At 45.4% G+C, this 27500-nt stretch overlaps 1 protein-coding gene and 1 long non-coding RNA gene across 7 annotated transcripts in view; one reads left to right on the forward strand and one right to left on the reverse strand.

The window, feature by feature from the left end:
• Positions 1-994, reverse strand: part of LOC121020116 (uncharacterized) — a 22699-nt gene extending 21705 nt beyond the window's left edge. Inside the window, exon 1 of the long non-coding RNA XR_005785950.1 lies at positions 884-994. This is a non-coding gene — a long non-coding RNA (uncharacterized LOC121020116). The remainder of the gene's footprint in view (positions 1-883) is intronic.
• The window catches only part of TSHZ2 (teashirt zinc finger homeobox 2), a 456301-nt gene continuing 429366 nt past the window's right edge, over positions 566-27500 (forward strand). For all 6 annotated transcript variants that reach the window (XM_040460026.1, XM_040460030.1, XM_040460027.1 and 3 more), the window contains exon 1: positions 566-1157. In XM_040460026.1, the coding sequence (XP_040315960.1) occupies positions 1118-1157 (40 nt within the window). In that variant the 5' untranslated portion in view covers positions 566-1117. The remainder of the gene's footprint in view (positions 1158-27500) is intronic.

Below are 27500 nucleotides of genomic sequence, written 5' to 3' on the forward strand. Positions count from 1 at the left end.
GCGCGGGGTCCCCGCCCCCAGCCCCTCTCCGCGGCGGGACACTGTCCCTTTAATAGACTCCCTCTGCCTGGCGCTCTGCGGCTGGGGAGTAAATTTCTCCCTGTCATCAGGTCGCGGGGAGACGAGGAGGAGGAGGAGTTTGTTAATGTTCAGTTTGTTCAGCGGGATCGATGTTTGCTGGAATCGCCTCGCCCTGTCTTGTGTGTGTGAGTGTGTGAGCGTGCGTGTGTGTGTGTGTGTGTGTGTGTGTGCGCGCATATGTGGGGGGTGTGAGTGTGTGAGAGGAAGCGCGAGTGCGTGCGCGTGTGTGTGCGTGTGTGTGTCTGTGTGTGTGTCTGCGTGCGTGTGAGTGTGTGTGAGTGAGTGAGTGAATTCCAGATTTTCTGTCTTTCCCAAACCCGCTCCTGTCCTCTCGCATATCATTCACCGACGGGAATCTGACAGCGGCCGCAAATCTACAGTGAGTGATCTCTCTCCCCTAGCGCGAATCCGCCATAGAGACCGGCGAGGAGGAGGAGGAGGAGGAGGAGGAGGAGGAGGAGAGGAGGAGGAGGAGGAGGAGGAGGAGGAGGAGGAGGAGGAGGAGGAGGAAGAAAAAGAAGAAGAAACCACTACCTTCCCAGGATTGCCTTTTTCCCCCTTATCTTTACGCGCGCGTGTGCGTGTGGCGCGTGTGCGCCCCTCGTCCCTTCCATCCGAACCCGGTCTTGGATGTTTAATAAAGAAATCAAGTGTCTCAACAGTCACCAAAAAAAAAAAAAGAAAAAGAAAAAAAAAACCAAAAACCAAAAATTTCCAAAAAAGCAAAAACAAAAAGAGAGAGAGAGAGAGAGAGGAAAACAAAATCCAAAACAAACAAACAAACAAACACGGCAGAACCAACCTCTGCTTCCAACCAGCCGGCACAAGCCACCCGTGTCTGCCGCCCGGAGAGGGGGGTCTCTGGCCCGTGGTGGAGGAGTTGCAGGGGGGATCGCCAGGGGGACAGAGGCCGAGTGACGCCCTAGGAGCCACCGGGCAGGAGGCGGAGGACACCCAGAGAGGCGAGCGAGCAGCGGGCCCCCGCGCGCGGCTCGGGGCTGGGGCGCCAGAAGTAGGACTGGAGCGAAGTAGAGCGATGCCAAGGAGGAAACAGCAGGCACCCAAGCGGGCGGCAGGTAAGAGACTCGGCTCCGCTTCGGGGCTGCGGGGCGCACCGAGCTCCTCGCCCGCCCTCCCAGCCCCCGGGTGCCCCAGGACGCCACCCCCTGAGCTGTGGGGGGAGTTCGCGCCGGGCGCCCCTCTCTGCCCCGCGAATAACCCCATCCCCTCTCTCTCCTTCTCCCATCTCCCAAATCCTCCCCTTTGCAGGCTCCGCTTGGGTGGGGGGGGGGGGGGAAGCTGTCCCACCAAGCCTTCCCTCCTTAAACTTTTTTTTTCCTCCACCCTCTACCCCACCCCTAACTTTCTCCCAGTCTGTTTCTTGCCTCTCCGGCCAAAGTTGGGTTGTGGATTTGGGGTGCGGGGTAGGGAGACAGTCCGTCCACCCCCGCATCCCTCCGCGTGGTCAGTGCCAGTGGCTTCTGGCCTCGAGGGACAGTGTCTGCGCTCGCTGGGGTTTGGGGCGCCGAAGTGTGAGGCATGCCAGAGCCCTGGGCTGCAGGCTGGCTTTGGGGCAAGCAAGGAGACTAACTTTGATCGCCAAGGTGGAAAAAACCCACCCCAGGAAAGGAATGAACCTTTCAATGTGCTTTCTAAATATGCTTGGAAATCTAATCACTCTTTCTCTTAAAAAAAAAAAAAGAAAGAAAGAAAAAGAAAGAAAGAAAGAAAAGGGAAAATGCCCAATAGAACATTGAAACAGCTCAGGATTTTCTTTGCCCAGAGAGAGTTGCAAACTTTGTAAATTGATTTGTAGGGTATCCCATCTGAATCTTTCCTTACTAACCCCTTCCCCTCCCCCCAAAAGAGGAACAGGTTAATGGATCAGTACAATAGACCTTCTAAAGGATTTTTTTTTTCCTTTTGGGTTGCTTAATTGCTTTTTTAATAGTATGCTGGGGTTTTGTTTCTCGGAAGTGTAATATGAAAGTTCATTTTTCTCCTGCCAGACCCACCCACTGAAAAATCAGCTTTCCACTTGATTGCTAGTTTTGATTTGACATTTGATTGATCACCTGTCATCTCGCTGCCTTTGATCTATTCATTCTTGATATATATCAATAAATCACTCACCATGGTAACTCAGAGTACCAGTGACGCAAGCCTTGCCCTCTAGATTCAGAGCCAGACATGCACAATTATTATCTTGTTTGGCTTTTAATGTGGGCGTTTTTATTTCTTTGTGTCCTTCTGTTGAATCAGGGCTTTAGCAAAAAGCTGAAGTTCTTACCGCCGCCCCCCCCCCACTTCTCTGTCTTTACTTTCATGCTTTAGGGGACATCAGTGAAGGCTGGTGTTCGGCAGACCCAAAACACATTTCCTTCTGTTGTAACGGGAGCGAAACGTTAGGAAGAAGTTCAGTGGAACACTTTTGTAAACTTTATAAAGCCACCCTTAGAATAAATCCAAAGTTAGTCACAAATCTGAGCAAAGTGGGTGTTTGCGTCTGAACAGGCTGGACCACCAAGTTCATCCTCCACCATGGCTTGGTTCCAGCATGAATGGCAGTCCATGTGCTTTGAAATATCCCCAGCTATCTTCCCTCCAGAGCGCAGAATTGCTTCCGTAACCACGCGTAGATCGGGTCAAATTGCGTGCGGAAATATCATTTATAAAGCTTTGATTCGTGTGTTTTCCAACTGTTTCCCAAAGAGCAAAATAATTGCAATATTCTTAGTGCCGTATATATGTAGAGCTTGCCTCGTCAGTGAGGTGTTCTTTTCTGCAACTCTGGCTACCTCTTTTGAAAACCGTTTCTCCCTCCTGCCCCTGTCCGTGTCTACATTTCAACCGCTTATTTGTTAAAACTTAAGATTGTTTTGCAATCTGACAGCACTGGGGTGTGCACTGGCCTTCTAGACCCAGGAAAAGTAAGCGTGCTCCTTCTAGCTCTAACAACCCAAGTTTTCGTGTAGCTAGATGATTAGAGATAACGTCCTTATTGTCCCAAAAGAAAACTCTGGGCAACAGTCCAGCAAGAAGTGATACTGCCCTGAAAATTACTCTTTTTTTTTTTCCCCCTTGTTGTTCCGGTAAAGGCCATCAACAACTAGGCAGTAATTTAAATTACCAGAATGACTGGACATGTCTCCTTTGGTTAGCTCATTACAAAAAGTGCATTGCTCAGAATTGCACTACTTTGATTATAATTATCCTCTGATCAATGAGGATCCAGGTGTAGTAACATAATGCTGTATCACATTATTTAAATTAGATCCTTTTCATTAAGCTGGTATCTATTGGAACTGGCTTGTCTATTTACTGTAGTGTGTGTGTGCGTTTGAAAGTTATGACTCCAGTTTCAGTTCACTAGCCCATTGTCAAATTCCTGGTGTCTTTATGTTTGTTTTCATGGCTTTATTATTTTCACTGAAGAAAGCAGAAACCCTTGTCAAGCTGAAAGGGAATCATTCCTACTGCATGCGAGGAGGCCCTTCTTACAGTATTTATTTGCTCACATATGAATGAAACAGATTTTTCTTTTTGCGATGTTTCTTTCCTCCAAAGTCATCGGTGCTGTCTTCCGTTGTAGCTGAGGTGGCGATCCATGAGCAAAGTTAGCCACTTTGGGATTCTTTAGGTAGTTGGTCATGAAGGGAAAAGAACAAGGTGGGTTCCAGGATTGTGGCCGTACTAACTTTTATCGCTGCCTGAAATTAAACGCAATGCACAACTGTAAGTAATTACTCCCATGGACTGATGTTGAAAGCTTGATTTCTAGCTTGATTAATGAATAATGTAAGATAGAAAAAGCCTGTGAGTGAATCAGAGCTGAAACTCTTTCCCAAGAACTGTTCGAGGCAATTTGGTTTCTTTGCATTATTAGTTTTAAGTTCCATGGTTCAGGGAATCAGTTACAGAACTTTCTAATAAAGCAGGTATGCAGATAGAATGAACAAGATGATATTATAAGTGATGGGGAATCTCGGTCTTTATTTGTTTTGTTCTACCCCCCCCCCCCCCCCCCCCCCCCCCACCGCCTTAAAAGAAGGGATGTGAGGTAGGCAGTTCTCTTTAAGGAAACAGCTAAGTCAGAACATTTCCCTCTGTTTCCCTCTGAAATGTCATTCTTCCTGGCTTTCTAAAGCTATGCTTTTCCACCATACTATTACTTCGGGCAAGAAAAAAAAAGTTCAGAAAACAGCCTATGGTACCCCAGGGGTTTGTGTATGTGTTAGTGTGTGTGCTGGCTTCCTTGGATGTATATTTCCCTCACCACTAAAATGCATCCACTTTTACCTGAGAATACTGTGGGATTTTCTATCAGCATCTTTCCCCCCTCTCCATTTTAGGGCAGATAGAGAAGATGGCAGAGAGGTAAAATAAAACAGAGCAGTGTTTTGATTTGTTTGTATTTTGCAGGATTCAGCGTAGTTAAAAATTTTAAATTGCAGACTTACGCTGCAAACCCTTCTATTTTCTACAATCTGTCATAGCCTCTGTACACAGACATGTGTACTACGTATATTTTATTTTACCACCCTGAACTATTGTTTTTATATAATGCCAGCCAATTGTAGTCGAATGCACGATCTTTGGGGCTTGTGAATATCGAATGTACGCGTAAGTTGCAGGATTCTGCTTCTTTCAGCCCAAAGAGATTAAATGTCTCCTTCTTGCTGACTCTCCTAAACTATCTGATAATCCAGATCTGAGGAAAGTCTCTCAGGGAAGAATGGCTCCCTCAATTTATTTTGTTTATTTAATATGGAGATGAATAATGCAGATTTTGTTTTCATGAATGTCCTTGTGTGGCAGTAAACATTAGACTATTAGCAATCATTACTTAAAAGTTACAATTTGCACCTTAATGGCATAGCTTATTTACATGGGAAACATATTCATCAGGGACAGTTCTGAATCCTGCAGTGGAGCAGGAGTTGACCCCAGCGATAGCCTTTTCAGCCTACTGAGAGCTGGTGCCTGGGTGAACCCACTGAGGTCCTAGCAATCTGTACCAGCAGGGTGGGGAGGCGGCAGGCCACTCATGGTGAAGTTCACGTTTAATTTACTGGCAAGTGGGATGGGATTCCAGGGAATAGGAATCTGGGTAGAGTCGGGACCCTGGCACTCTCACTTTATTTAAACATACTTCAGAAAGACAAGTTCACGTCTTGCAGATTTAAATACTGCATGCTATAGACCCCATTCACTTACCCAAACAGTACGTTTTTAACAGATGAATGGAAAACATAAACACACACACACCCCCAGAGGGGCGCAGCAGCTCGAACTGCTCTGGCTCTTCTTGTTATTTAAGACAGATCCCTGAAAAAGGAAGGACAGGTCCCACGGAAAACCACATCCTGCACCGGAGCGTTTTGGATGGAAATTGATTACTTAAGTGGTCCCTTCCCCAGCTCCCTGCCTGACTTCCTTCTCCCACTTCTCACCTCACCCTTAAAGACCCAGATTGAATGGGACATCTCAAAAGCCCATTTGTTTTAGGCATTTATTGATTTCATTTTTAATCTGCCATATCAGGACACAATACATTAGCCCTAATCAGCAGATTGCAAGTGACAGGGAGTTCTAGTGGAAGGTAGGGAAGGGGGAGGGGGCTCTGAAGAAACTTCTGCCGGATGAAAATCTTCTTGAGGCTCGGGGGTTGGAGATTGAAGGCTACTTTTGAGGAGGGTAGAAACGTTCCTCGGAACTACCATGCCTTTATTTTTCTGCCACCTTACACTGATTTTTCTCCCAGTCACCTCGGTTCTGTTGCTACCGTTTGGGAAACCTTCACATCCAACAAATCCCTCCTAGGCATCTGTAGCAGGTCTGTGCCTGGGAGCACCCTGCCTTTTGTCACATTCTCCAACAGAGGCTTATGCTTTCGTTTCATCACAGGTGACGCCTTTGACGGAATTTCTCCAAGCGGATAACGTACCTGGGTTCATCTATTTCTCTTCCCACTGGCTGGGGGGTTCTTCTCTCACTTGAGCAGGTTTTAAAGGGGCACTGCGCGTGGCATTATTTAAGGCCATTGAAACGAGACGCTTCTGCTCCTCTGCAGCTCAGCTTAGGAAAATCAGCCAGGAAGAAAACCTGTTCGTGTTGGTGCGGGGTCTGTAATGAGCTAACATGAGTTTAAATGACCAGACTAGATCTTCCCTTCCGTCACTGTATGCTTACCATCAATTTTATTTAGGTATGTCAAGGTCTGGGAAGACTGTGCCACTATTTCAAAGGCGTGTCTGCATGCGCCCAAGTTCCCTTTAAAAAGCACAGGATGGCCTAACAAATTCTATGTTAAGACCAGGCATCCACAGAGTATCATTTTTGTTTGATGCAAAGTCAGTTGGAAATACATTAAACTAACAGAGAGGGTTGTATCGCTTCCCTGAAGCACTGCTTTTTCATTACATATTTAATTACAATCAAATCGAGCGACTTTTATAAAAAAAAAATTACAGTGGTATTAAAAGAAGCTTGGCACACAAATAATTTTATGGCTTCGCAAGTTGAGACTGCACTTCTATTTTTATTTACGTGGGAGAAATTTATTTTCATTTTCTAACGTGACAAATACATAGTATATTTTCCTGTCGTCTGTATCAGGGAGATTCAATTCTCCTGCCTTCGTAGAGCCTGTTCATCCTGGATGTTTTTACATCCATTTTTCAGTAATTGGTAACAATTTGTAGTTTTTCTATTATTTTGAGTTTTATAAATTCCATTTCAAGTTAGAAATTCTCCTGTTCCTTAGGGTGACCTTTGGTGAGCAGCTCTTTGATTATAAATGAGCTTAGTCATTCTAGCCACATAAGAAACAACCTCATTGAGAGGGTTTGCTTGATTGCCTGGATATTGCAGTAAGAAAAAACAAAACAAAACAAAATAAACAAACAAAAAAAACACCATATATTTACCGGCCTGTATCATAGAAGCCGATTTTCACTGGATTTACCATTTCTTTCATTTTTTTTTTTTTTTTTTTTTTTTTTGGTATTACTGACCTTTCAGTCACTCGTTTGTTTTAGGTGTTGCAATGCTAATTGAAAGGTAGTTTCGAGAAACACTGGTCTCTAAGAAATGGTAATAAAAATTTGGTCCTTTCACAGCCCATATATCCACTTCCGGACTATGCGAACTCACGGGAAAGTGCCTCCGTAAACACATGGTTTGGCATCTGACTTGGACACCAGTCTGGAGTGTCCCCAGTGGGGTGGTTTCCCCCCCTCACTTCAACAGGGAGACCTTCATGAGGGTGTAGGACTTAGGTCCCCTCTGAAGACTTTGTCTGCATCACAGACACACAGAATAGGAATCTGAGAGGCCAAGTGGGAATTGCTGATATGTTTGTTTCCAAAGCAAACTCTGTGGGTGAAGTGATAAAATAATTTGAAGAGACTTGAAAGTCATTAAAATGGTTCTGTAGAATTTTCATGTGTTGCCTCTGAACCTTTTGCATTTCCTCTGCAGAAAGAAAAAAAAAAAAAAAAGATGCCCTCTGGGCATCCTCCAGTACGCCATGATGCCAAAGCGAGGCCTAAAATTGGTTAAAATTTTAGAAATTAAAATTCAGGAGGCACGGCCAGATAATGCTGTTATTAATATATCGGTATTTTTAGAGGTAATGAATTTAGAGAAATTACACAGGGGAAAAAAAAAAAAAACCTGGATATTTGAAAGCATTTGTCCTGAATTTTTCTAAGAGTTCCCTTTCTATCCGTGTTGTTTAAAAACAACAAAAACAACAATTTCAGTATCGTCATACCTGCTCCTCAACCTTAAACAGGGTCTACCTAATAAAGTTCTCTCTGGATGGACCAGGACACAGGACACCGTAGCACACGTCCCTGTTTGCAAAATAGCTTTAGAAACCCAAACGTGGGCACACAAAATAATAGTAAAATCTCGACAGGTTATTCTAGCTAGCTCAGGGTTCAAGATCGAAAACTTTGTTCGGCAGGGTAAGAAGAGAATAACAGTGCATTTTAACTACACATCTCCCCTTGGCACATGAAAAGTTGCAGAGCAGGGAAGATTTTTAAGGAGCTTTTTAGCTCTTTTGCATCTCTCTCTCTCCAAAGACTAATTTAATTGAAAAGCTGTAGTGTCCATTTATGCTAAAGGAAAAGCCTCATGTTTCCATAAAGCTGCCGTAATGCTAAGGTGGATTTAAAAAAAAAAAAAAAAAAAAAAGACATCGTTCTGCAGTTTCTGTTAGTCCAGAAATTAAGATCACGGGTCTTAATTAGTTGAGTGCTTTCAGAACTGAATGAATACTCTGAAATCACCCCTGAGCTTTCTTCTTAAAGCTCCATCTAAGTCATTTCTATGGAAGTTACCCAGTTTAGATATTAAGGTGGGCAGAACACAGTTATTGTTTTCAATGAAAATAGTTACAAAGGGCAGAAGGAGATCAGAGCTGTTGTCAGCAGCCATTCTGTTTGTCATGAATTTGGAAGAAACTTCCCAAACGCTTTCCTGCATCACGAAAAATCCACGAAATCTGGTGACGCGGACAATTCAAAAAGGACACGGAAGGTCAAGGTGTTCTATAAGGGAGAAGTGACTTGGGTAATGGTTCCAGCTTTGCCCACGCTCATTGTGCGGCCCCGAACAAGCTCGAGAGAGAAACCTTGCTTCAGGGGTAAGAACGTGAGTTCAGGACTCAGAACGACCCAAGTTCAAATCCTTAGGTCTACTCCTTTTCTTTGCCTTATAGATTTGGGCAAGCCGCTCAAATCTCGGTTCCCCCCCCCCCCACTTTTTAACCTATAAGATGGGGGTAATCATAGTTCTTCTTAAGGCCCAGGGTTTTTGAAAGGATTATATGAGACTGGGGCTGAGAAAGTGCACTGAAACTCTTAGGGGTCAAACCTGACAGTAGTGTATCTTCACCCTGAATAGCCAGACCATGAAGCATTTACACCAGAAAGGAAATGAGCAACCAACAAATATCATAAGACTAGGAGGCCGGGGCTTGAAAGAAGTCAGACATGGGTGCATTTTGGTTTTTCAAACTGGAAATCCAGTCACTGAGTAGGGTTTTAGCCTTTTCTGAGAATGAAGAGGGAATGGTTGGAGCCCCGTGCCGGCTCAAAAGAATATTTCTTTCCCAATAGATAGTAATTATAACACTAGCAGCAACAACTATAACAACAATGGCAATAACGATACCTCCCACTATGGAGGTGCTTATTATATATACCAAGCACTTTACCAAGTGCTTATATTTCATTTATTTAAACAGCAGTTATTTCTTGAGTCCCTACTACGTGCCAGGTTCTGCTCTGGTCACCTGCCTCCCGGGGAAGGAGGCAGAGGCAGTTAATAGGATGAATAGGGGATCTTACCCTCCAAGAAGGGGAAGCAGGAGAACACGCAAGTAAATTAACAAAGAAAAAAAAAAAGATAAATTTCATATAGGAAAGAAACTCCATGATGACAGCGGTTTCAAAAAAGCAAAAGTTGAAGAGTGGGAGTTTGGCAATACAAGTGTGGGTGGCCAGGGGAGAGACCTGTCCCAGGGGGGACGTCTGAGCCAAGTTTTATCCTTCTAACATTCTTATGCCTTAGATGCCAGCGTAATCCCTATTACTGATGGCGATCTGAGAAACCTGCAGAGCAGCCCGTTCAAGGTCATGCAGTGGCCAAGCTGGGTTTTAAACTCCCTGCTTCCAAAGCCCATACACTTAATCTATTGTGATATTTTATCTGGAATAGCTATAGTCATTTGCCAAGGAAGGGCCCCGTTCCTATTATTCTTTCCCTGCATCTGTTGTGAAGTCTAAGCCTGCGGGGAGGGTACTGAGAACACGGATGGAGGATGCTGCCTTCAGTGGCATCTCCAAATAGAATCTCGGGCCCTCTCCCATATATGAAGTCGGTTCTTTCTCGAGGGTTCCTTCTTGTGTATGGATGTGCATTTGTGCATTCATTCATTCAACAGATGTTGACCTGCTCACCTACTGTCTGCCGGGCATTGATCTAGGGGCTGGTGTATCACAGCAGAAAAGCCCATGCCCTCCCACAGATATAATTCTTTTAAGACCAGAAAGCTAATGCACAGATAAATATATAATACAACATTAAATAGTTCTAACTGCATTTCAGAAAAATCCACTAGCATTAATGGAATGAAGAGGGATGGGAGGGTTGCCTTTTTATACAGGATGGTCAGAGCTGGTATTCCTCAGGTGCCAACACTTGACCAGCCCTGCACAAAAAGCGAGGAACCAGCCGAGCACAGATCTGGGAGAAAAGTTTCAGGCAAATGAAGCAGTAAGCACTTACGACCAGAATTGACTTGCCTCTTTGAGGAATATGTAGGGGTCCAGTGGGGCCAGGGCAGGTTAAAATGGGGGAGGAGGTATAAGGAAAGAGGCAGGGGAGGTGGGCGGGGGCAGGTCTGGTGTGGCTTTCCCTACGTGGGTCTCAGTGTGAGGGGAGGGAGGGTTTCCAGAAGGGAAGCGATGTGATCCATTTGGGTGTTCAACAGAACATAGGCACTTGTTGTGGCCAGTGGATTGGGTTCAGTTTGCCCCCCTGGCCCCTCAGTGATGGTGAGTGGGATGGTCAGAACCATGGAGGCAGCACATGGAGATAAAAGCACAAACCCAGCCTTTATGGAGGGATTGCCTGGTGCCTGGTCAGCCAAACGGGGGAGGCTGTTGAAAAGCAAATGTTAAGAGCCAAGCCGATCGGGGATGGGGTTCGCAGGGCTTGCCTGTTTAACTGGCCAGCAGTGTTTGAAGGGAAGCTCCTTAACCTTGCTGCCCTCCAAGTCCTCATCTGTCGAGTGGGCACAGGATATCTCTCGCCTCCCGTTGTGGTCAGGACGGTTAGGTAATGCGACGTAGAGAAAACCCTCGGTGCAGTCCCTGGCACGCACACAAGATCTTTTTCCTAAACGCTCCTGTTGCTTCTCCTTCCTGTTGTTATTTTTTGTCTGTAGGGATTCTAGGGGGAAAAAAAATCTAGGCTCTTGAATTAGTCCTTGGTACCTATTAGGCACTAAATAAATATTTCCCGATGAATGAATAAATGAGGCTGTAAATAAAGGAATAAATACTTTAATTAGTGTACTACTTTGTATACTAATTAATTACTTTTGAGTAGAAGGATCTCTTTTACACATCTAACATTTTTTTTTTGGCAGACCTAGGTACCAATCATGATCAGAACGGCACTCTGAATATTTATCAGTTAAAAAAATACTAATGACAAAAAGACAGTGATTTTGGTAATGAACTTGCATTTTGTTCATCATGACATCATCTGCCTTCCCGCGAAGAGCAGGCATTTCGCCTTTTTGCAGTAAACAGTACGTATTCATCTCGTACACAGTGCTTGCTGCCGATATGGGTTAGTAGCCTTCCTCATTAAGCCAAGACCCTCAGAGGGAGGGTCCCTGATGTTGGTGAAGGGGCTGGGGAATCCTCATTTCTGACCCCTGAGCTGGACCTCTCCCTCTGCCCTCCAGGTGCGCAGCCTCCCAGGGTTGGGCAACTGCCCCTCCCCCAGGGCAAACCTGTGCTCATCCCCTCAGGCCCCAGGAGAGGCGGCAAAGCTTAGGGGTTGTTAAGCTAATGGGAGAAGGCTACAGGCTGTTTCCTGGTAACGCCTTCTCCACTTTTTAATTGTCACCTTCAGATTAGCGTCTGGGAGAGGGGAGAAGGGAGGCTGGCTGGTGCCTGTTAAGGTGTATCTCAGGACAAAGGGATTTGGGATCTCGGTGGCGAGAGCAGGTGGGAGTTTGGGCTGCCTGCCTTGAAATCTTTATTTAACCCATGTTACTGACGGTCTGCTATGCACCAGGCACCGCGGGAGGTGCTGGAACCGGAGGCTTGAAGGAAATTGGCAGAGGCCTGCCTTCTTGAAGCTTCCATTTAGTGTGGCAGACAGAGATCCCAGACAAGTGAGCGGGTGCATGTGGTCATATGCCAGTGTGTAGCGTGTGCCCGAGAGAGGCCCAAAGGCGGGCAGGGCGTAGGCCACCAGGGGAGGGGGCGCCGTCTTGGATGGGAGGGCCAGAAAAGGCCTCTCAGTGCAAGTGACATTGCAGCTGGGTTCTGAGGGACGTCGCGGGGAGAGAAGCGCCACCCCCCCCCCCCCCGTGCCCACTGGGGACACGTGTGACCTTGTGGGCCAGGAGCAAGGCGGGGGCCGGCGGGCAGCAAGGTGGCCAGGGTGGCGGAGCCTGGAGGAATGGTGCGGGGTCCCCACAGGAGGACAGGCCACCGCCAAGCCTCTAGGACCCCAGACCTCTAAGGAGCCGTGCCCTGGGGGGCGGGCGTGCTTGGGAGACAGGATCTGGCTTGGGTTTTTACAGCATCCTTCTGGCTGCCTTGTGATGTATCAGAGAGCAAGGCTGCAGGCAGGTTGACCGTGTAGGAGGCCCCTGTGTCAGTCCGGTCCAAAGCTGCCGCCATCTTGGACCCGACCGATGGTGGGGAAGGTGAGAGACTCAGTCCAAAGTCAGACAAGATGTGCAGAGGATGGCAGGTGGCCGTGGCGTATCCTGAGAGGTGTGTCTGAAATACCGGCCTGGGTTTATCCTATTAATTCTAATTCCCTCATTCCTTCGTTTATTTCTCCCCTGTAGTTATATACCAGGTTCTTACTGAAAATTGTCAAGTCTATCATTCTCTGAGCCAGACTGGAAACGAGGGAAAACGTTTGAAGGTGCATTGATTCTAGAATTGACTGTAGAGGGGGAAAGGGCCCTCTTCCAAGCACATTTCGTGGAGTCCTGGAATCGCCTTTCCCCAGCTCCACACACCCATCAGACCACACAGTGTCAGGGCAAGGGGGTGACCCTGGAGTCGATTTCTCTCCAAAGGGTCACTTCCTCCCTGTATGACCTTGGGCACTTTTACCTCCCCGACTTCTAATTTCCTCATTAGCAGAATAGACCTGATAGAAGAACTCATCTCATGGGGTTTTTACAAGGATTCACCGAGACAAATCAGAGGGCGTGCTTAGCACAGTGCCCTGTACAAGGTAAGTGGTCAATACATTTTAGTCATTACGGTAACAAGTTAATAAACCTCTCCATGCCTTGATTTCCTTATTGGTAACGTAGCGGTCATACAACCTCCCCCTTGGGTTGTTGGGGAGCACAGTATGAACCCCTGCAAAGCAGTTAGAACAGTGCTTCACACATAGTAAGTGCTCGATAATCATGACCGTGAGTCTGAGCTCATGACCGTGAAGGGACCTGCCTTCTGTCTTACCTGCCGCCCGTCCACAAAGCCTGGCACGTAGTTGGTGCTCAATCAGTGTGATTTGATAGAATGAATGATGGGGGCATGGTGACTGGCAGTCACAGGGAGAAAACCCCACGAGACAAAATTGCGTCTCTGTGGGGAGGGGCCAAACAAGACCCCTGACTGGTACCATGGCCTCCTCTAGTGGTCACTCCAGATGGCCATCTCCTCTGCCCAGGCCTGCCAGAGCTTTCTGCAGGGTTTCAGTGAGCAAAGCAAGCCTATTCCTGAGGGCTTTTAAAGCCAGAGCTGCTCCGTTATGGGTGGCCGTACCACTGGTGGTAAATAGTTTTAAGCAGCACGGACTCACGCACTAAGTGCAAATGATGTTCCTTTTCCAACACTGTTGTCAACCCCTCTGATTTAATCAAGAAGCAAGTCTTAGTTGGTGTTAGCCTGCCTTAAACAGCTGTCTCATGCCCCTTTGTCAGAGAGGGTAGACCTCGAATTCAGAGACTTTTTCAAGTAACTCTTGGATTTTCCTTTTCTGATTGTTAACGGCAAACGATGCTGGGTTTTCACGGACTGTGGGGACATAAATTGTCATTATAAAATAAAATTACATGAGGACATTAAAGAGGGAGTTGCTGTAAGGAAATATATAGAGAAAGCAATAGTTGGGGGCAGGGAGTTGCACAGACTGTGAGGATGGGGCAGAATGACTAGCTGGGAGGACCCTGTGGTTGCCCAGGACCCGGACAGGGCAGGGGATTCATGACCCAGATGTGCCCAAAGGCTGCTGAGTTGCATCTGGGTCAAAGGAACACCCGGAAGACAGAGGCTTTCAGTAAAACTTCAAAACACTTTGAACACCAGAAGGAACCCCCCCCCCCCCCCCCGTCAGAACATCAGAGAGAAACACTGGAGAGCCTTTACTGGCCGAGGAAACTTTGCAGATACGGAGGAATTGGGAATAACGTTCTGGTTTGGCATGTGGAATAGAGGGGTGGCTCTCTCCTTTACTTGGTGTCGTCATCACTTGGAAAACCGGCGAAAGTGCAACCTTGCGGAGTCCCAGGCCGGGGCCTAGTAGTTCTCATTCCACAGGATGGGGCGGAGGCCCATGAATCTGTATTTGAAGCACCCACCATGGCTTTGAATTGCAGGATATGGGGGGGGGGGGGCGGGAATCTAAGTAGATGGCCTCCTGCGTGGTCAAACTGCCTGAAGCCTTGGTCTCTAATACATCACATGGCAGCCAGAAGGATGCTGTAAAAACCAAAGCCAGATCCTGTCTTCCCCCTCTTCCTTTTTCTACTCTCTTTCTCTCTCTCCCTCCCTCCCTCTCTCTCCCAATTCGGAATGCCAAAACATTTAAAAAATTACCCAAGGGGATCCATATCCACTTTTGGCTTTTAGTCAACAGAAAATATATAAGTACTCTCTCCTTTCAGTCTCTTGTGGCAATCGCCTAGTTTTTAGAAATGGGGGGACCACTTTCCCTGATGCCTTTCAACAGAGAAATGCATCCATTCGCTCATCTATCTACCTAGTCATAACACGGAACATCAGAGCCCAGAGAATCCTTCAGCTAAGTTGAAAGACAAGCAACGCAGCCAATATAGAATAGGGGCCCTGTCTGCCCGGGAGTTGGCCAGCACCCTAGATACCAGAGTCAAGAGACAAGAAGGAAACACAAGGAATCGCCCAGAGCTTGATTTTTCTGTTTCTTACAGTCTCTGAAGTTCCCGAAACGCTACAGAATGGGAGGGCAGAAAACCTAGCTTTTTTTCTTTGGTGCCTCCTTCACCATCTCATTCTGTTTCATAGTTTTCTCCTACTTTCCTCAGTGGCTCTTCTCCTTCATCAATTCCCTCTTTTTTCTTTCCTGGTTCCTCCCAACAATGAGATTTCTGAGCCCTTTCTGTCTGTCATCTGGGCTTCCGTGAGCAAATGGGACCAAAATGATGATGGTGGTGACGAGGAAGATGATGCCAGTCCTAACTGTCGCTGTCATAATGCAACAGTGACCGTCAACCTAGTCAGCATCATACCGTCAACATAAAATACCGCTTGTCGACCCGCACGATGCCAAACCAGAAAGTCTACCCTTACTAGTTAACATTTACGGAGCATGGACTTCATGCAGGCCATCTACATAAAGTCTCTCCCGATGACATCCTGAAGGCCAGATAGTGTTATTATGGGCCCATTGAAGAGATGAGAGAATTACGAATGACAAATAGCTTGAAGATCACATAAGCTTCCAAACAAGACATTGAAACCCGGCTCTGCCTACCAAAGGCCAAGTACTCAGACACTGTGTTTCATTGCTTCTCACAGTAGTTAATGCTCAATAGCTGAGCATCACGTAAACAAACGTCCCCAGGCTGGGAGAGAGACGTGCAGACTAAGGGCGCGAACTGAAATTTAGGGTTTCTTCCAGGTTGAAGTCAGTCAGTTGTGGCAAAGAAAAAAATAAATAAATAAAGAGCATCATCCTGCTTATCTAAATCCAAAGCGCCACCTTTAAAAGTTGAGCCTATGAAGATGAAAAAAAAAATATATATATATATATACACACACATATATATATGATTTTTGAAACCTCTTGAGCTTTCCACATGCCACAATGGCATTTCGTAAGTCCATTCCTGTTTGATTAAACAGAAGGAGGAAAAAAACATGCAAACCACGATCACAGAAACATGAAAACCACGAACACGGTCCATCTGGGGTGTCTCAGTAAGTGATCGTGCTCGTCCACTTCCTACAGCATCTTTGCGGATGTGTCCTGAAATCAGACGCTGCTCATCTGTTCTCCATAAATCTCTTGTAGGCCCCATGACTCCTCCTGGCCATCAAAAATGTGGAATACGTGCAATGATGCTGGCCCGTTATTTATTTTAGCAAATGAAAAGCTGGCCTCCCAGATTTCCCGTTTAGCGCTCCTCATAATATTTATGGTCAGGGTCTCTGAAGGTGTTTCTTACTTGTAAGTATTTAATTATAGGTGACATTTAAATGATTACTTTGAAGAATCTGAAAAAGAGATGATTGTGAAGGTCGAGGGGCTTGGGTCTCAGAGGGAAAATGTTGCTTACAACAGAAATCATGATAGGATCTTTCTTAGGGGGAAAAAAAGGAAACCCCTAACAATTATTTGTAGTTGTTGTTGGTTGTAGGTTTTGTGGATCTGTTTGTTGGTGGTGGTGTTTAATTTTTGAATGCGGTGGCATTTTGAAGCAAGTGTTGTAATAACACAGTTTGGCAAACTGCCTCGCTCTCTGATTTGAGGTTATTTTAGTAAGTAATGGAATGAAATAATCATATTCTTTTATTGTCTTTAATGTAAACATTTTCATTATTAATATTGGATGGGGATAGTCAATTGTAGAGAATAAAAGGAAGAGCTGTCAATAATAAGATGAGCGTTTTTCACCTGATGAGTAAATTTCGGATAGAAAGGAGTTAAACTTTACAGATAAAGTTATATCACTTTTGAATACCAATCTTAAAATTTCTGTGCCTCAGTCCTGTAAATAGGCATAAAGGAGAGCAGTGACTTGTAAGCACCAGTATGAGGATTTTAAAAAGTAGATCCTTGTTAAGTACTTAGAACAGTGTTCCATGATAGTAAGTGCTCAGCAGATACTAATATTTCCCCCCACCCTCCCTCTCTCCCCAGAGGCAGGCACTATTCAGACTTTGGTGGGCATATCCTCCATTATTTCTAATTCTGCCTGCATATATATGTAGCGACGGGCATTATTGTCCTTCTGTATATGTTTAATATTTTTATGTAAATATTTTTTACACTATGTATTGCACATTGATTTTTAAGTCTGTGTGTAGACTCTATCCAAGTATGTAGATAGGCAGCTAAAGAAAAAAAGAGGGAGACAGAGAGAATAGATTTAAAAGTACAGTGGATTCCTTTTCATATGCTTTATAATATTCTACCGTAAGAATGTGTATTTTTACACACTTATCAACTCCTCCGTTAATAGACATTTAGCATATTTTTAAAGTTTTCATTATTACGTACAATCCTGTATTGGATATTCTTAAGAATTTTTACAATTGTCACGTAAATAATTGATGCAGAGAAAAACAGTTGTGAGAATTTTACTGCATTTAGCAAGAGAATCAATTGAGAAAAGTAAACATTATGGAAACAGCTGGTATTTCTTACTTTGAACCTTCTTGGCGTCTTTCCTGAAATATACACTTACCTTACCAAAAATTTAACTGGCTCATTTGCACCTAGTAGGCGCTTGTGAAATGTCTGCTTGAAGCAAGTAAACTGAATAAATAAAAGACGTCAATAATCCCAATAATGCGTGAGACTCAACCATCAACATGGCTTGAATCTCAGGTACATCCAGCATGAGACCATTCGTCGTCTTGGGGTGGAGTGGGGAACACAGAGACGTTAAAAGGGAAGTGTGAATAGCATAAAAGAAATTGCATTTGTCCTCGGGGTGTAATCAATGGAGCTTCGAGTCGGACAACCATTGCCATCCAGATCCTGGAATCCATGGGGTGTTAAACATGGGTGGGCTGGGTTAGGAAAGGAAGGACCCTGGGATTTTGTTTAGAGGTGTTACAAGGTGAACCGTAACAGTGTGTTACGTAACACACGTTAACAGTTGGCCGTGTGGCATGTTAGGCAGTCAGACTGACCTTTAATGCAGTTTGGCAAACATGTAGCGAGGCAAGCTGCTCAGTCCTCGGGGGGAGAAATATTAATAAGGTAGGACCTCAGGATCTGGAGGGTCGATGTTGGTACCAGATGCTTTTCACAACCAAGATCAGCATCGTCCTTAGCATGTGTCGAAGTGTGTGTTGTGAGCGTGTTTTCTTGTGGGGGTGAGTTGTGATTGTGTGTCTTTTGTGTGTGTCATGGGTGTATGTTTCACATATGGCAGGATCACGTATGCTTTGAGTGTTTGTGTGTCTGGGGGTAAAGAGCGAGTGTAGAAGGACCTTATTATGCATGAGTTTTGTGTTGGTGGTGGACCTCGTCAATGCAGACGCTCACACCGAGGCTGACCTATTAATGGAATCAACCACAAAGCTCTTCGGGATTTTCCCCGTGAACGTGAAGCCAGCATCACAGTGTATTTCCCCAGGGGTCTCTCTGTGACAATTCCCTGGGGGTTCTGAGAAACAGAACCATAGTTACACCTATTTGCCTGCACAGGAAAATCAGCACTAAATTTGTAGGGTATCAGTTGTAGCTGATGCAGGAAGGTAGGCTCTGCACGGGGACCATTTCATTTACAGTGGGTGTTATTGTTGAATACCCGGATGACTAAATGAGTGAATTGAAGAGTCATCCAAGGTTCCTGGAGCCTTTGGAATATTTAGATACCTGCACGATTTGCGCCCACAGGGCTGAATATAGTAGATTCTCAGTAAATGTTGAATGGATACGCGAATGCACACACATTGCACATGTGAACGTTTGCTTATCTCTGAAGCAGGCTCGAAACCGTAAGAAAACAGTTCCCTGGCGGGGTTTTTATTCTTCCTCTGTTGGTCCCACAGAGCACTTTGTCTGCTGTCCCTTTGGTTTAATTATTGTTCTTTGAGATCGGCACGACAGCCCTTCTGTTTACTGTCAAATTGCAGCCACAAATGGAGAAAGAAAGAACGGGGTGGGGAGGGGGGGGACAGCAGTCTCTCCAGTCCAGGTACGGGAACCTCCCCAAAGATACTGTCCCTTTACGGAGGCAAAGGGAAGGTGGAAAATTTGGGGCTCCGAGTTTCAAAACTTGCCAAACCCATAAACCAACAAAACTGCATTGCTGCTTCCATAAATGTTTCATAAGTTTTATCATCTTGTGACGACGGTTAAGCAAATGTGTGTCCTTTGAGGAATTATTTACTGGAAGCAAGGTTATGGCGTCAACATCTGTGTTTCCAATCACTTAGATGAAGAATGGATGAAATAAATCACGAGTAAGTTCCACAAAGTAACTTCTGTGTTATTATCTTTGGACAAGCAGAACATAAGTAACTCTTTTAGGTGCCCTCTCTTTTGGAATTTGGACTTTTTAGTTGTGAGGCTTCTGTCTCTTTTTTTTTTTTTTTTTTTTGTTTTTTTATGGTTTTAAAAAAATATGTCTTAACTTTTTTTTTTTTTTTTTTTTTTTTTTGTAGAAAGTTACCATAAAAACATCCACAATACAAGTACTTAAAAATTTCTCTCAGGGAATCTGGCTATTTCAGCCAACATGCTCATTTGGGAATGGGCTAACAGTTCCAATATATAACATCCATATAATTTAACCTCATAAATTTCTTTTTTTCACAGTGATGTAATGGGGGGACTGACCTGGAGTTTGTAAACGTTCCCTGCTCACGGCATTCCCCTGGGCAACATAACATTCTAGACAGTGTTTTATGTGCCCTGATTAAAATATAACGTATTCTTGCATTTCCTGTGGACTGACCTGTTAGTACTCTAAGCAGAATATTTAAGGAACATGGAGATGTTTTCAAATGTGTAACAATGCACGGTATGAGGTGGGTTGTTTTTTTTTTTCCTTTTTCTTTTTAAAACAATGATCTTATTTTCATTTTAGACCGTATTCCCCTGGGCACCCACTCCGCAAGAAAAGTTTTGTGCTCTGGTTTAACTTTTGCGTCTGCCCCAGCACTCCGATAAACAAACAGAAATACTTGGTTGTAACTTCGGTTTGAATGCTGGGGCACGTACTGTGATCTGCTCTCCTGCAGTAGGGAAGGACTTGGGCGAGTTAGTGGCGAGTCCCCCAAGATAAAACAGTAGCGACGGAAACTTAACAACATTCTTTACGAAAAGAAAAAAAAAATTAATTAAAGTAAGGGGAAGGGTTTCCTAGAGTTCCTGCATCATGAAAACAGCTGTGACAGATAAACCACTCAGCAAAACCATTTGTGGATTGAGATGTTTTAATTTTCTAGGGGAGGAACATGGAGTAAAAATAAAAGGCAGTTCTTGTTTCCAGAGGAGCAGAGGAGAATTTGTGGGGTGAGGGCTTGAGCGTGAAACTTCGCTGGTGGACATTGATGCTACCTGTAGGTCTTCCAGGGCACGAACCTCGATCCGGGAATAACCTGAAAGGGACATGGAAACGACACGAGGGAAGGAGGGCTGGTTGGATCGATCAGATTCGTGGAAGATAAGTTCATGAAAGGGATACGTGTATTTGAGAGTCATTATTTTATTCATTCAGCAGATATTTATTAATTTCTGTTGTTTTCAAGACCTTGTGCTGTGTGCCAGGACTATGAGGATAACGAAGACATAGCCTCTGTGTTGACAGGTTAGTGATAGAGTACCCAGAACAAAGCCAGGGAGTCTTAACTGGATGGATGGATGGATGGATGGATGGATGGATGGAGATGATCTATGACTCACTAGGAATTCAAGCTCATTTCTCTCTGTGTGTGTGTGTGTGTGTGTGTGTGTGTGTGTGTGTGTGTGTGTTTACTTCTGGGTCTAATTGTTGATCTGTCAAGATTTTATCCCAGGCAGCCCCTGGCACTTCCATCAAGGATGGATAACCTCTTCCAAGGAACCATTCCTGAACCCAGGTCCCTTCTTGCCTGCATATCCTCGCCCCTACCCAGCTCTTAGGGCAATAACTTTCTGTAAAGGTTTTTGGATTTGCCCTAGTTGGCTACACTGGATCTTTTTCACTCCTCACCATAAACTTGTCTCTGCTTTGTTCTCTGAAAAATCAGAATCAGACTCGTTAACATTTACTAAGCCGTGCCAGGCACTGCCCCGGATCCTTTACACGTACCTGACTTCGTTCAGCTTTCCTCTCAAAACTAAGGAGGTAGGCACACTGTTCATATCCCCGTGTTCCATGAAAACTGAGGCACAGAGCTATTACGTGATACACCAACATAGCAAATATATAGTGCAACTAGAATGTAACCCCAGGAGTGTTTGCCTCTAAGGGTGCACTCAGCCAGATTTTTAATGAATCGTGGACTGGTGATAAATTCGACCTCATCTGCATGACTCGACTGAGCCTCAGCCTTGGCACCTATAGGTACAGAGACCCAAGGGGTGGGATTGGGACAGGTCTATCTCTGAGACCCTTCCTTCCTTTTCACACATGATGGTCACAGTGGTCACCTGGCCGCGTATGACTTAGCAATTCTGGCACAAGAACGCTTTCCTTCAGAGGACCCCCAGCGAATAGGCTCCAGGGTTTACGTTGGCCCACATGGGTTTGCATAGCCTTCCCCCAACCAATCACTGGCCTCTGACTGGCCGGCCTTGCTCATGTAGGCCCCCAGTGCCGCAGGAGCCAGGAGCAGCTGGTGGCCAGTCACCAAAGCAAAATCAAGGTGATATTACCAAAGTAAGGGAGACTGGATGCCGGGCCAACAGAGTCAAGAGCCTCATGCTATATGCTCTGAAGGGTTACACCCCCCATGGCCTTGAACTCAGATGAAGATTCAAATCGAGGCTGTTATTTACTTTCTGTCTGACCTTAGATAAGCTATTAACCTTCTAAGCACTAGGTTCTCCGTTTTGAAAATAATTATCCTGATACCATGTGGGGTTGCCAGGGGGGTTATACAGATTGAGTATATCGTTTCATGCATACATGGCACATAGTAAGTGCTCAATACATGTTCGTTAATGTGATGGTTATGGAGGTAACCGTGAGAACTACCAGAGTAATGTCTTTGGAGATGTTCGTGCTTCCGGGCACGTTGTGTAATAAACGTGGAGTTGGAGGTGAGCTTCAGCCCCCGGACTGAAAGAACCACATTGTTAAGTCTCGCTCACCATAGCTTCCTTTCGGTGAAGGCCAAAAGTCCTTGGCAACTTTCCTTTCCTTTCAGGTGTTGATTTATTTATTAATTGGGCAAAATGGGAATTGACGAGCCTGAAACGATAAAGATGCCCGTGATTTTCTTTTTTTAAAAAAATGTTTTTGTACGTCAGGAATGAAGGATGTGGCGAGGTTGAACGGGAGAAAAATGACTATGTCAAAGCCAGCTGGGGTAGTGTCACTTCCCCGCTTTCCCGGGGTAAGAAAGGGAGTCAGATGCGGGCATTCTGCGGTTGAGAAAGCGAGACTCTGCCTGCCTTCTTCTACTGCATTTGGGACTCGTTCAGAGACTAGCTGGTTGGATGGCAAGTTGCCTTCTTGCAGAAAAACTGACATAACAAACAGGCACTGTGCGTTCAAGGTTCAGAGAAGCCTTTCCTCCTACTTTATTCTCCTGCATCGCGGTGTTTCTGGGCTGCTGACGTAGGCGAAGGAATCGCTGTGTTTATGTGAGTATGTGATGCTCTACCAGCAGCACACGTTTGCTCGTGGCTGAGTTATACGTGTATCCGAAGCTACGGGTCCTGGCCGCTGTTGATTTAGCCCAAGGCATATATAATGTCCTGTAGAAACCATCCTGCTTAGTAGCCCCTCACTTACTGTGTTCTACAAGCTGCTGGCAAAGGTAATTATACTTAATAGGAGCCACCTTTGATTTAAAGCTGCCGAGGAGAGTCATTAAATTGAGCGGCAAGCATGGTGGAGGGGTGGCGTGCAACCTTTGTTTGGGGACATTCGTTCGGAGCAGCTGGGATTGCTTACAAGGGCAGTGTTCCTCGGGCCCACATTTGTCACCCAGATTGTCTTGCAAAGACAGTCAGCGGGCCTGGGAGAGAGCATCGAAGGTGGCGTGCACGAAGCTGCTTTCCTGGTTCTCGCCTCTCCAGCCTCGTCCGCCCTGGCTCATGGGCTTTGCTCCCCAGGTGGGTTCAGCATCCACCTGCCCACTGGACCGGCGGTCCTGAGATGTCTAATCCCACGGCCTCTGGAGGGAGAAGTCTGGGTCTGCCCGGGCACCTGCGGCAACAACAAAAGCATCCCAGCCTCATAATCCTCCGATGATTTAATGTGAGATGATTTAGTGTCTTTAAGATTTCATTTCAGTCCTTCGTGTGGCTATGGTTACATTTCAAAGACTGTCTATAGACGCGTGTGTATATGTGTGTGTGTATACGTATATCTGTATCCATACGTTTTTGTGGCAAGCCTAGTTTGGCTGAAAGAAAAAAAAAAATCCACGTGTGCGGTGACTCCTCAGAGTTTCCGAATTGCAACACCCAAGCGAGGGAGTTTGTGCCGGGCGGAGACAGCCTGTTCTGTGAGGATGCCACGTAGAATTGGGACTGATACAGGTGTCTGCAAAGTCTCAGCGAGGGAGTACCGACACCAGCTGAACCTTACAGGCTTCCAGAGGGTTCCCGGGCTGCCAGATGCTTTCACAGAGTCCAGAGGGATATCAGGAAAACCCCCTCCCCTAGGCTCACCCCTGCTCCGAGGATCGAGTCATGGCCTAAAACTTTCGTGCTCACGGTGCGGTCTGGGGGCCGGCGGCCTTGGCGTCTCCTGGGAGCTTGCTGGACACATGCAAATTCTCAGGCCCTGCCCCAGCCCTGCTGACTCAGAGACTGCATTTTAACAAGATGCCCAGGGGATTTGTGAGCGCGTTATGTCTGAGCAGAGTTCGCCCACAGCGCCCTGGAAGGCTTCTTTCTGGCAGGACACCCTCAGTGCTCTCTCCCCCCGTGCTCTGGCTTTGTCCTGTTCTCCTTGTCGCCCAGCTCTTCCCTCCGCTCAGTTTAGCCAACACCTCACGTAGTTCGGGTCTCGGCCTGAGTATCACCTGCTCAGGGAAACTGTGATGCGTCGGATTATATCAAGCCCACCCCCGTCCCCATTACTGGCCGGAAAGTACCGTGTATCTCTGCTTTGTTCTTTTCAGCATTGACATTTTACCATTCTTGGCTTACTTGATTCTCATCCATCTCTCCGTGCTGCCCACCCCCACCCCTAGACGGTAAGTCCCATGAAGGCAGAGGCCTGGCTTTATCGTCCCCATGTCCTGAGGCCCCAGCACTGCGTCTAGCATATGCTAGAAGCTCAAGAAGTACTTGTCCAATAATCAGATGCACGTTCACAGGCATATCCTCTCTTGAGGACCAGGAGATGCGTGTGACTTGCTACTCAGTCTGTCTCCTTAGGAATTGTCAGAACGTTCTAGAACTGTCTTCTGTTGAGTCATTTGCAGGTGATGAAGCAACAGAACTGCTACTTGTTAAACCTCATCCTCATACTGAGCATCATCCTATTTAATACCTCTTACCAGTCATGAATGAACACATGGATCAACTATGGCTTAAAGCAGGGATTTCAGATTTAACAGCCAGGAGGGGGCCGGACAAGAAAATATGCTCCACCCTTAACTCCAGCACCAAGGAGGCTGAGCACACGCTCTACCTTGGGTTGGCCATCGGCTTGGCGCTCGAAGAGGTGCGGAGTTCCCTGTTCTGCCTGTTAGAATAAATCTTTATTGGTCACACTCACTGTGTGCTAAGCACAGCTCTAGGCTGAGAGGGGACAGTGGAGACAATATATCAGGTCCCTCCTCTCATGGGGCAGAGCCAACATACATTTAAATGTGTAAGGGCTAAGTAGAAAAACCCAGCATGGAAAAGGGTAGATGAGGAGAAGGGGCCCTTGTATTGTAGGCCTTTGCTTCCTTCACTGCTGTATCCCCAGCAATTAGCTTGAGATCTGGCACATAACAGGTGCTCAGTTAACCCCAGTTGTTGACTGACTGATGGAATAGGACTTTCCAAAGGGGACTGAGCACTAGCCCTGTTGTATGTGGCCACAAAATAAGGCAGAGAAGATGGGCCATTTGGGGATTGGAGTTTCTGACTCTGTTGTCCAGATTAAGTGCCCTCGAAGGCACAGGTTTCTGGTTAGAATCATCAGAATCACCCCTAGAACTTACCCAAAAAAAACCCCAACACACACACACACACACACACACACACACACACACACAAGTGTTCAGATTATTTCTTGGACAAATTTTGACATCACGATTTCCAGAAGTGGAAGTCAGCATATGTTTTTAAAAATAGCCTCCCACTTGAGTCTGATCTGCAAAGAAGGCTGAGAAACAGTTTTCCAACCAGTTGAAGTAAAAACACCGTCCATCATTTGTTGAGTGCCTACTGTGTGCCAGGCAAGGTACTCGGTGACCAATTGACCTCATTGAGAGAGAAGCTGATGATGATGACAAGGACAAGAACCACAACTGACGTTAACTGAATAACTACTTTGTGCCAGGTCGTGTGCTAAGTAAGCACTGAACGTGTTTCACCTGGTTTTCCTTTTCATAACCATCCTGTGAAATAAGTCCTCTTATGTCTCACTCGCCATTATGGGAATTTCAGAGAAGATTCAAATGAATATCAGATATGTGATTTTGAGCAGGGTTCTAAGTTGTGACCCATGAGACAGATTCAGCCCACCACCTGTTTTTGTAGGATTCGAGAGCTAGAATGACTTTGACATTTTTAAATGTTCGACAGAGGGGGAAATGTGGAAATTTGTTTTCTCTTATGTTACCTAAGTACCTACATAATATCCTTGATTTTGTCTCCTAGCCTTCAAAGCCTAAAATATTTACTATTTGGCTCTTAATGGGAAAAGTGAGCTCGTCCTTGTTCCAGAAGCTCATTCCCAGCCTGTGATACGCATAAGACAGTTGCATGCAGGATAATTTTTGGTGGTAGAATCACGCATTTTTTAATAGTTATGGTTTTAATTTTCTGTGTATTATACAGGGAAAGTGTAATGGGTACATCAAAACCATGGTTTCATGAGTATTATTGCTGAATCCAACATAAAGAAAACAAATGAATCCACTTGAAATCAATTTTGAAAAACAAATGAAGTAAATAATAACACACGTAGTATGGGATAAAACAAAAATCAAGAAGATGATTTAAAAAAAAAGATAGAAGGATAAACACTGACTTAAAGGCCAGAAAGTAGGGTGAGTAGGAAAAGAGGAAAATACTGAAAGGAATTTAACATGGATAAGAAAAAAATAGAAGGCCAGCAATGACTATAGCTCTTTCCATTTTTAATATTCTGTGAGCTTGAGTTTCTTAGAACCCTTGTTTTTCAGGACTTTTTGATCTCTCGAGGTCTCTTCCAGGCTCTGATTCTATGAAGTTTCCTCAGGAGATACTGACACAAACTGGGGGTTGGCCAGGATTCGTTATAGTTCAAGGCACAGTCTTCCTGTGTTTTCCCTTCTGCCGACTTAGAAAGACAGATGTGCGAACCTCAGATGGGTTCAGAGGTTTGGTGGGGAAATCTCAGCGGCTCTCCAGTTCAGCCAGGAGTAGAAAAGGGGGGGGAAGAGAAATTTGGTAATTACTGTTGCTATTTCAAGACGCAGATAGCAGAGATTGGGGAAATCGTGATTAAAAATCTTACAAAAATAACCAAGGAGGTAATAACAGGAACCAGTTGAGCCCTGGGGAGGCCAGGTCTGGGTTTATAATGACAAGGGTAGCAGTGTGTGTGTGTGTGTGTGTGTGTGTGTGTGTGTGTGCGCGCGCGCGCGCGCATGGTATGCTGATTTTTTTTTTTTAAATACAGATCATTTTGTCCTCTGCAGTTAAAGGTTCAGTTCAGTAGCTTTGAGACAAACAGGAAAGTCTGTGTTATTCTTTACAGGAACACATCAAAGGTAGTTTCTGGCAACAGTCAAAATGTCTGTCAAGGAAAGAGAAAAGATTGTGAGGTATTCATGACCTGTTTGAAGAACTAGGTTTAAAAACACATTCAAGAAGGAATAATGTGAGAAGATAAAAGGACACCAAGAGAGAGGGAGGCTTCTAGCTTTGTCCAGTTCTAACTGTGATTGTTTCCCACCACGTCTGACGTGTCCAAGAACGGGGAAGCTCAAAATTACCATCGTGCGGGGCAGCTGAACTCTACCCGTGGAAACTTTTTCTGGTTTTGCCCCCAAACCAAATAAAGCACCAACTTCTCTTCTGTTTCATGTTGAAAGAAAAGAGGCAAAAATGTCTACCCCTAAAACACTTGTTCAAAAGCGCGTGACATGTCGCGAAGGTTGAACATTACATGCATTTTCCGTATCGAGTTTCATAAACAGAGTATCATTGTTTGATGGGGCATAGCTGTGGTTTTGAGGATGCTCGTCTAGAATGGAGTTCCTGTGCTTCTTGGATGATATTTCACTGCTTTGATGGGGAGCAGACTGAAGAATATCATTGTGATCAAGGTTTAAAGGAAATGGAACAAGAAAACGGAAGTTGTCAACACTCGAACCAGGTCTATTGTGAGG

This window comes from Herpailurus yagouaroundi, unplaced genomic scaffold (assembly GCF_014898765.1).
Source record: "Herpailurus yagouaroundi ecotype Mexico unplaced genomic scaffold, PumYag 246, whole genome shotgun sequence".
NCBI classification, from domain to species: Eukaryota; Metazoa; Chordata; class Mammalia; order Carnivora; family Felidae; genus Herpailurus; species Herpailurus yagouaroundi.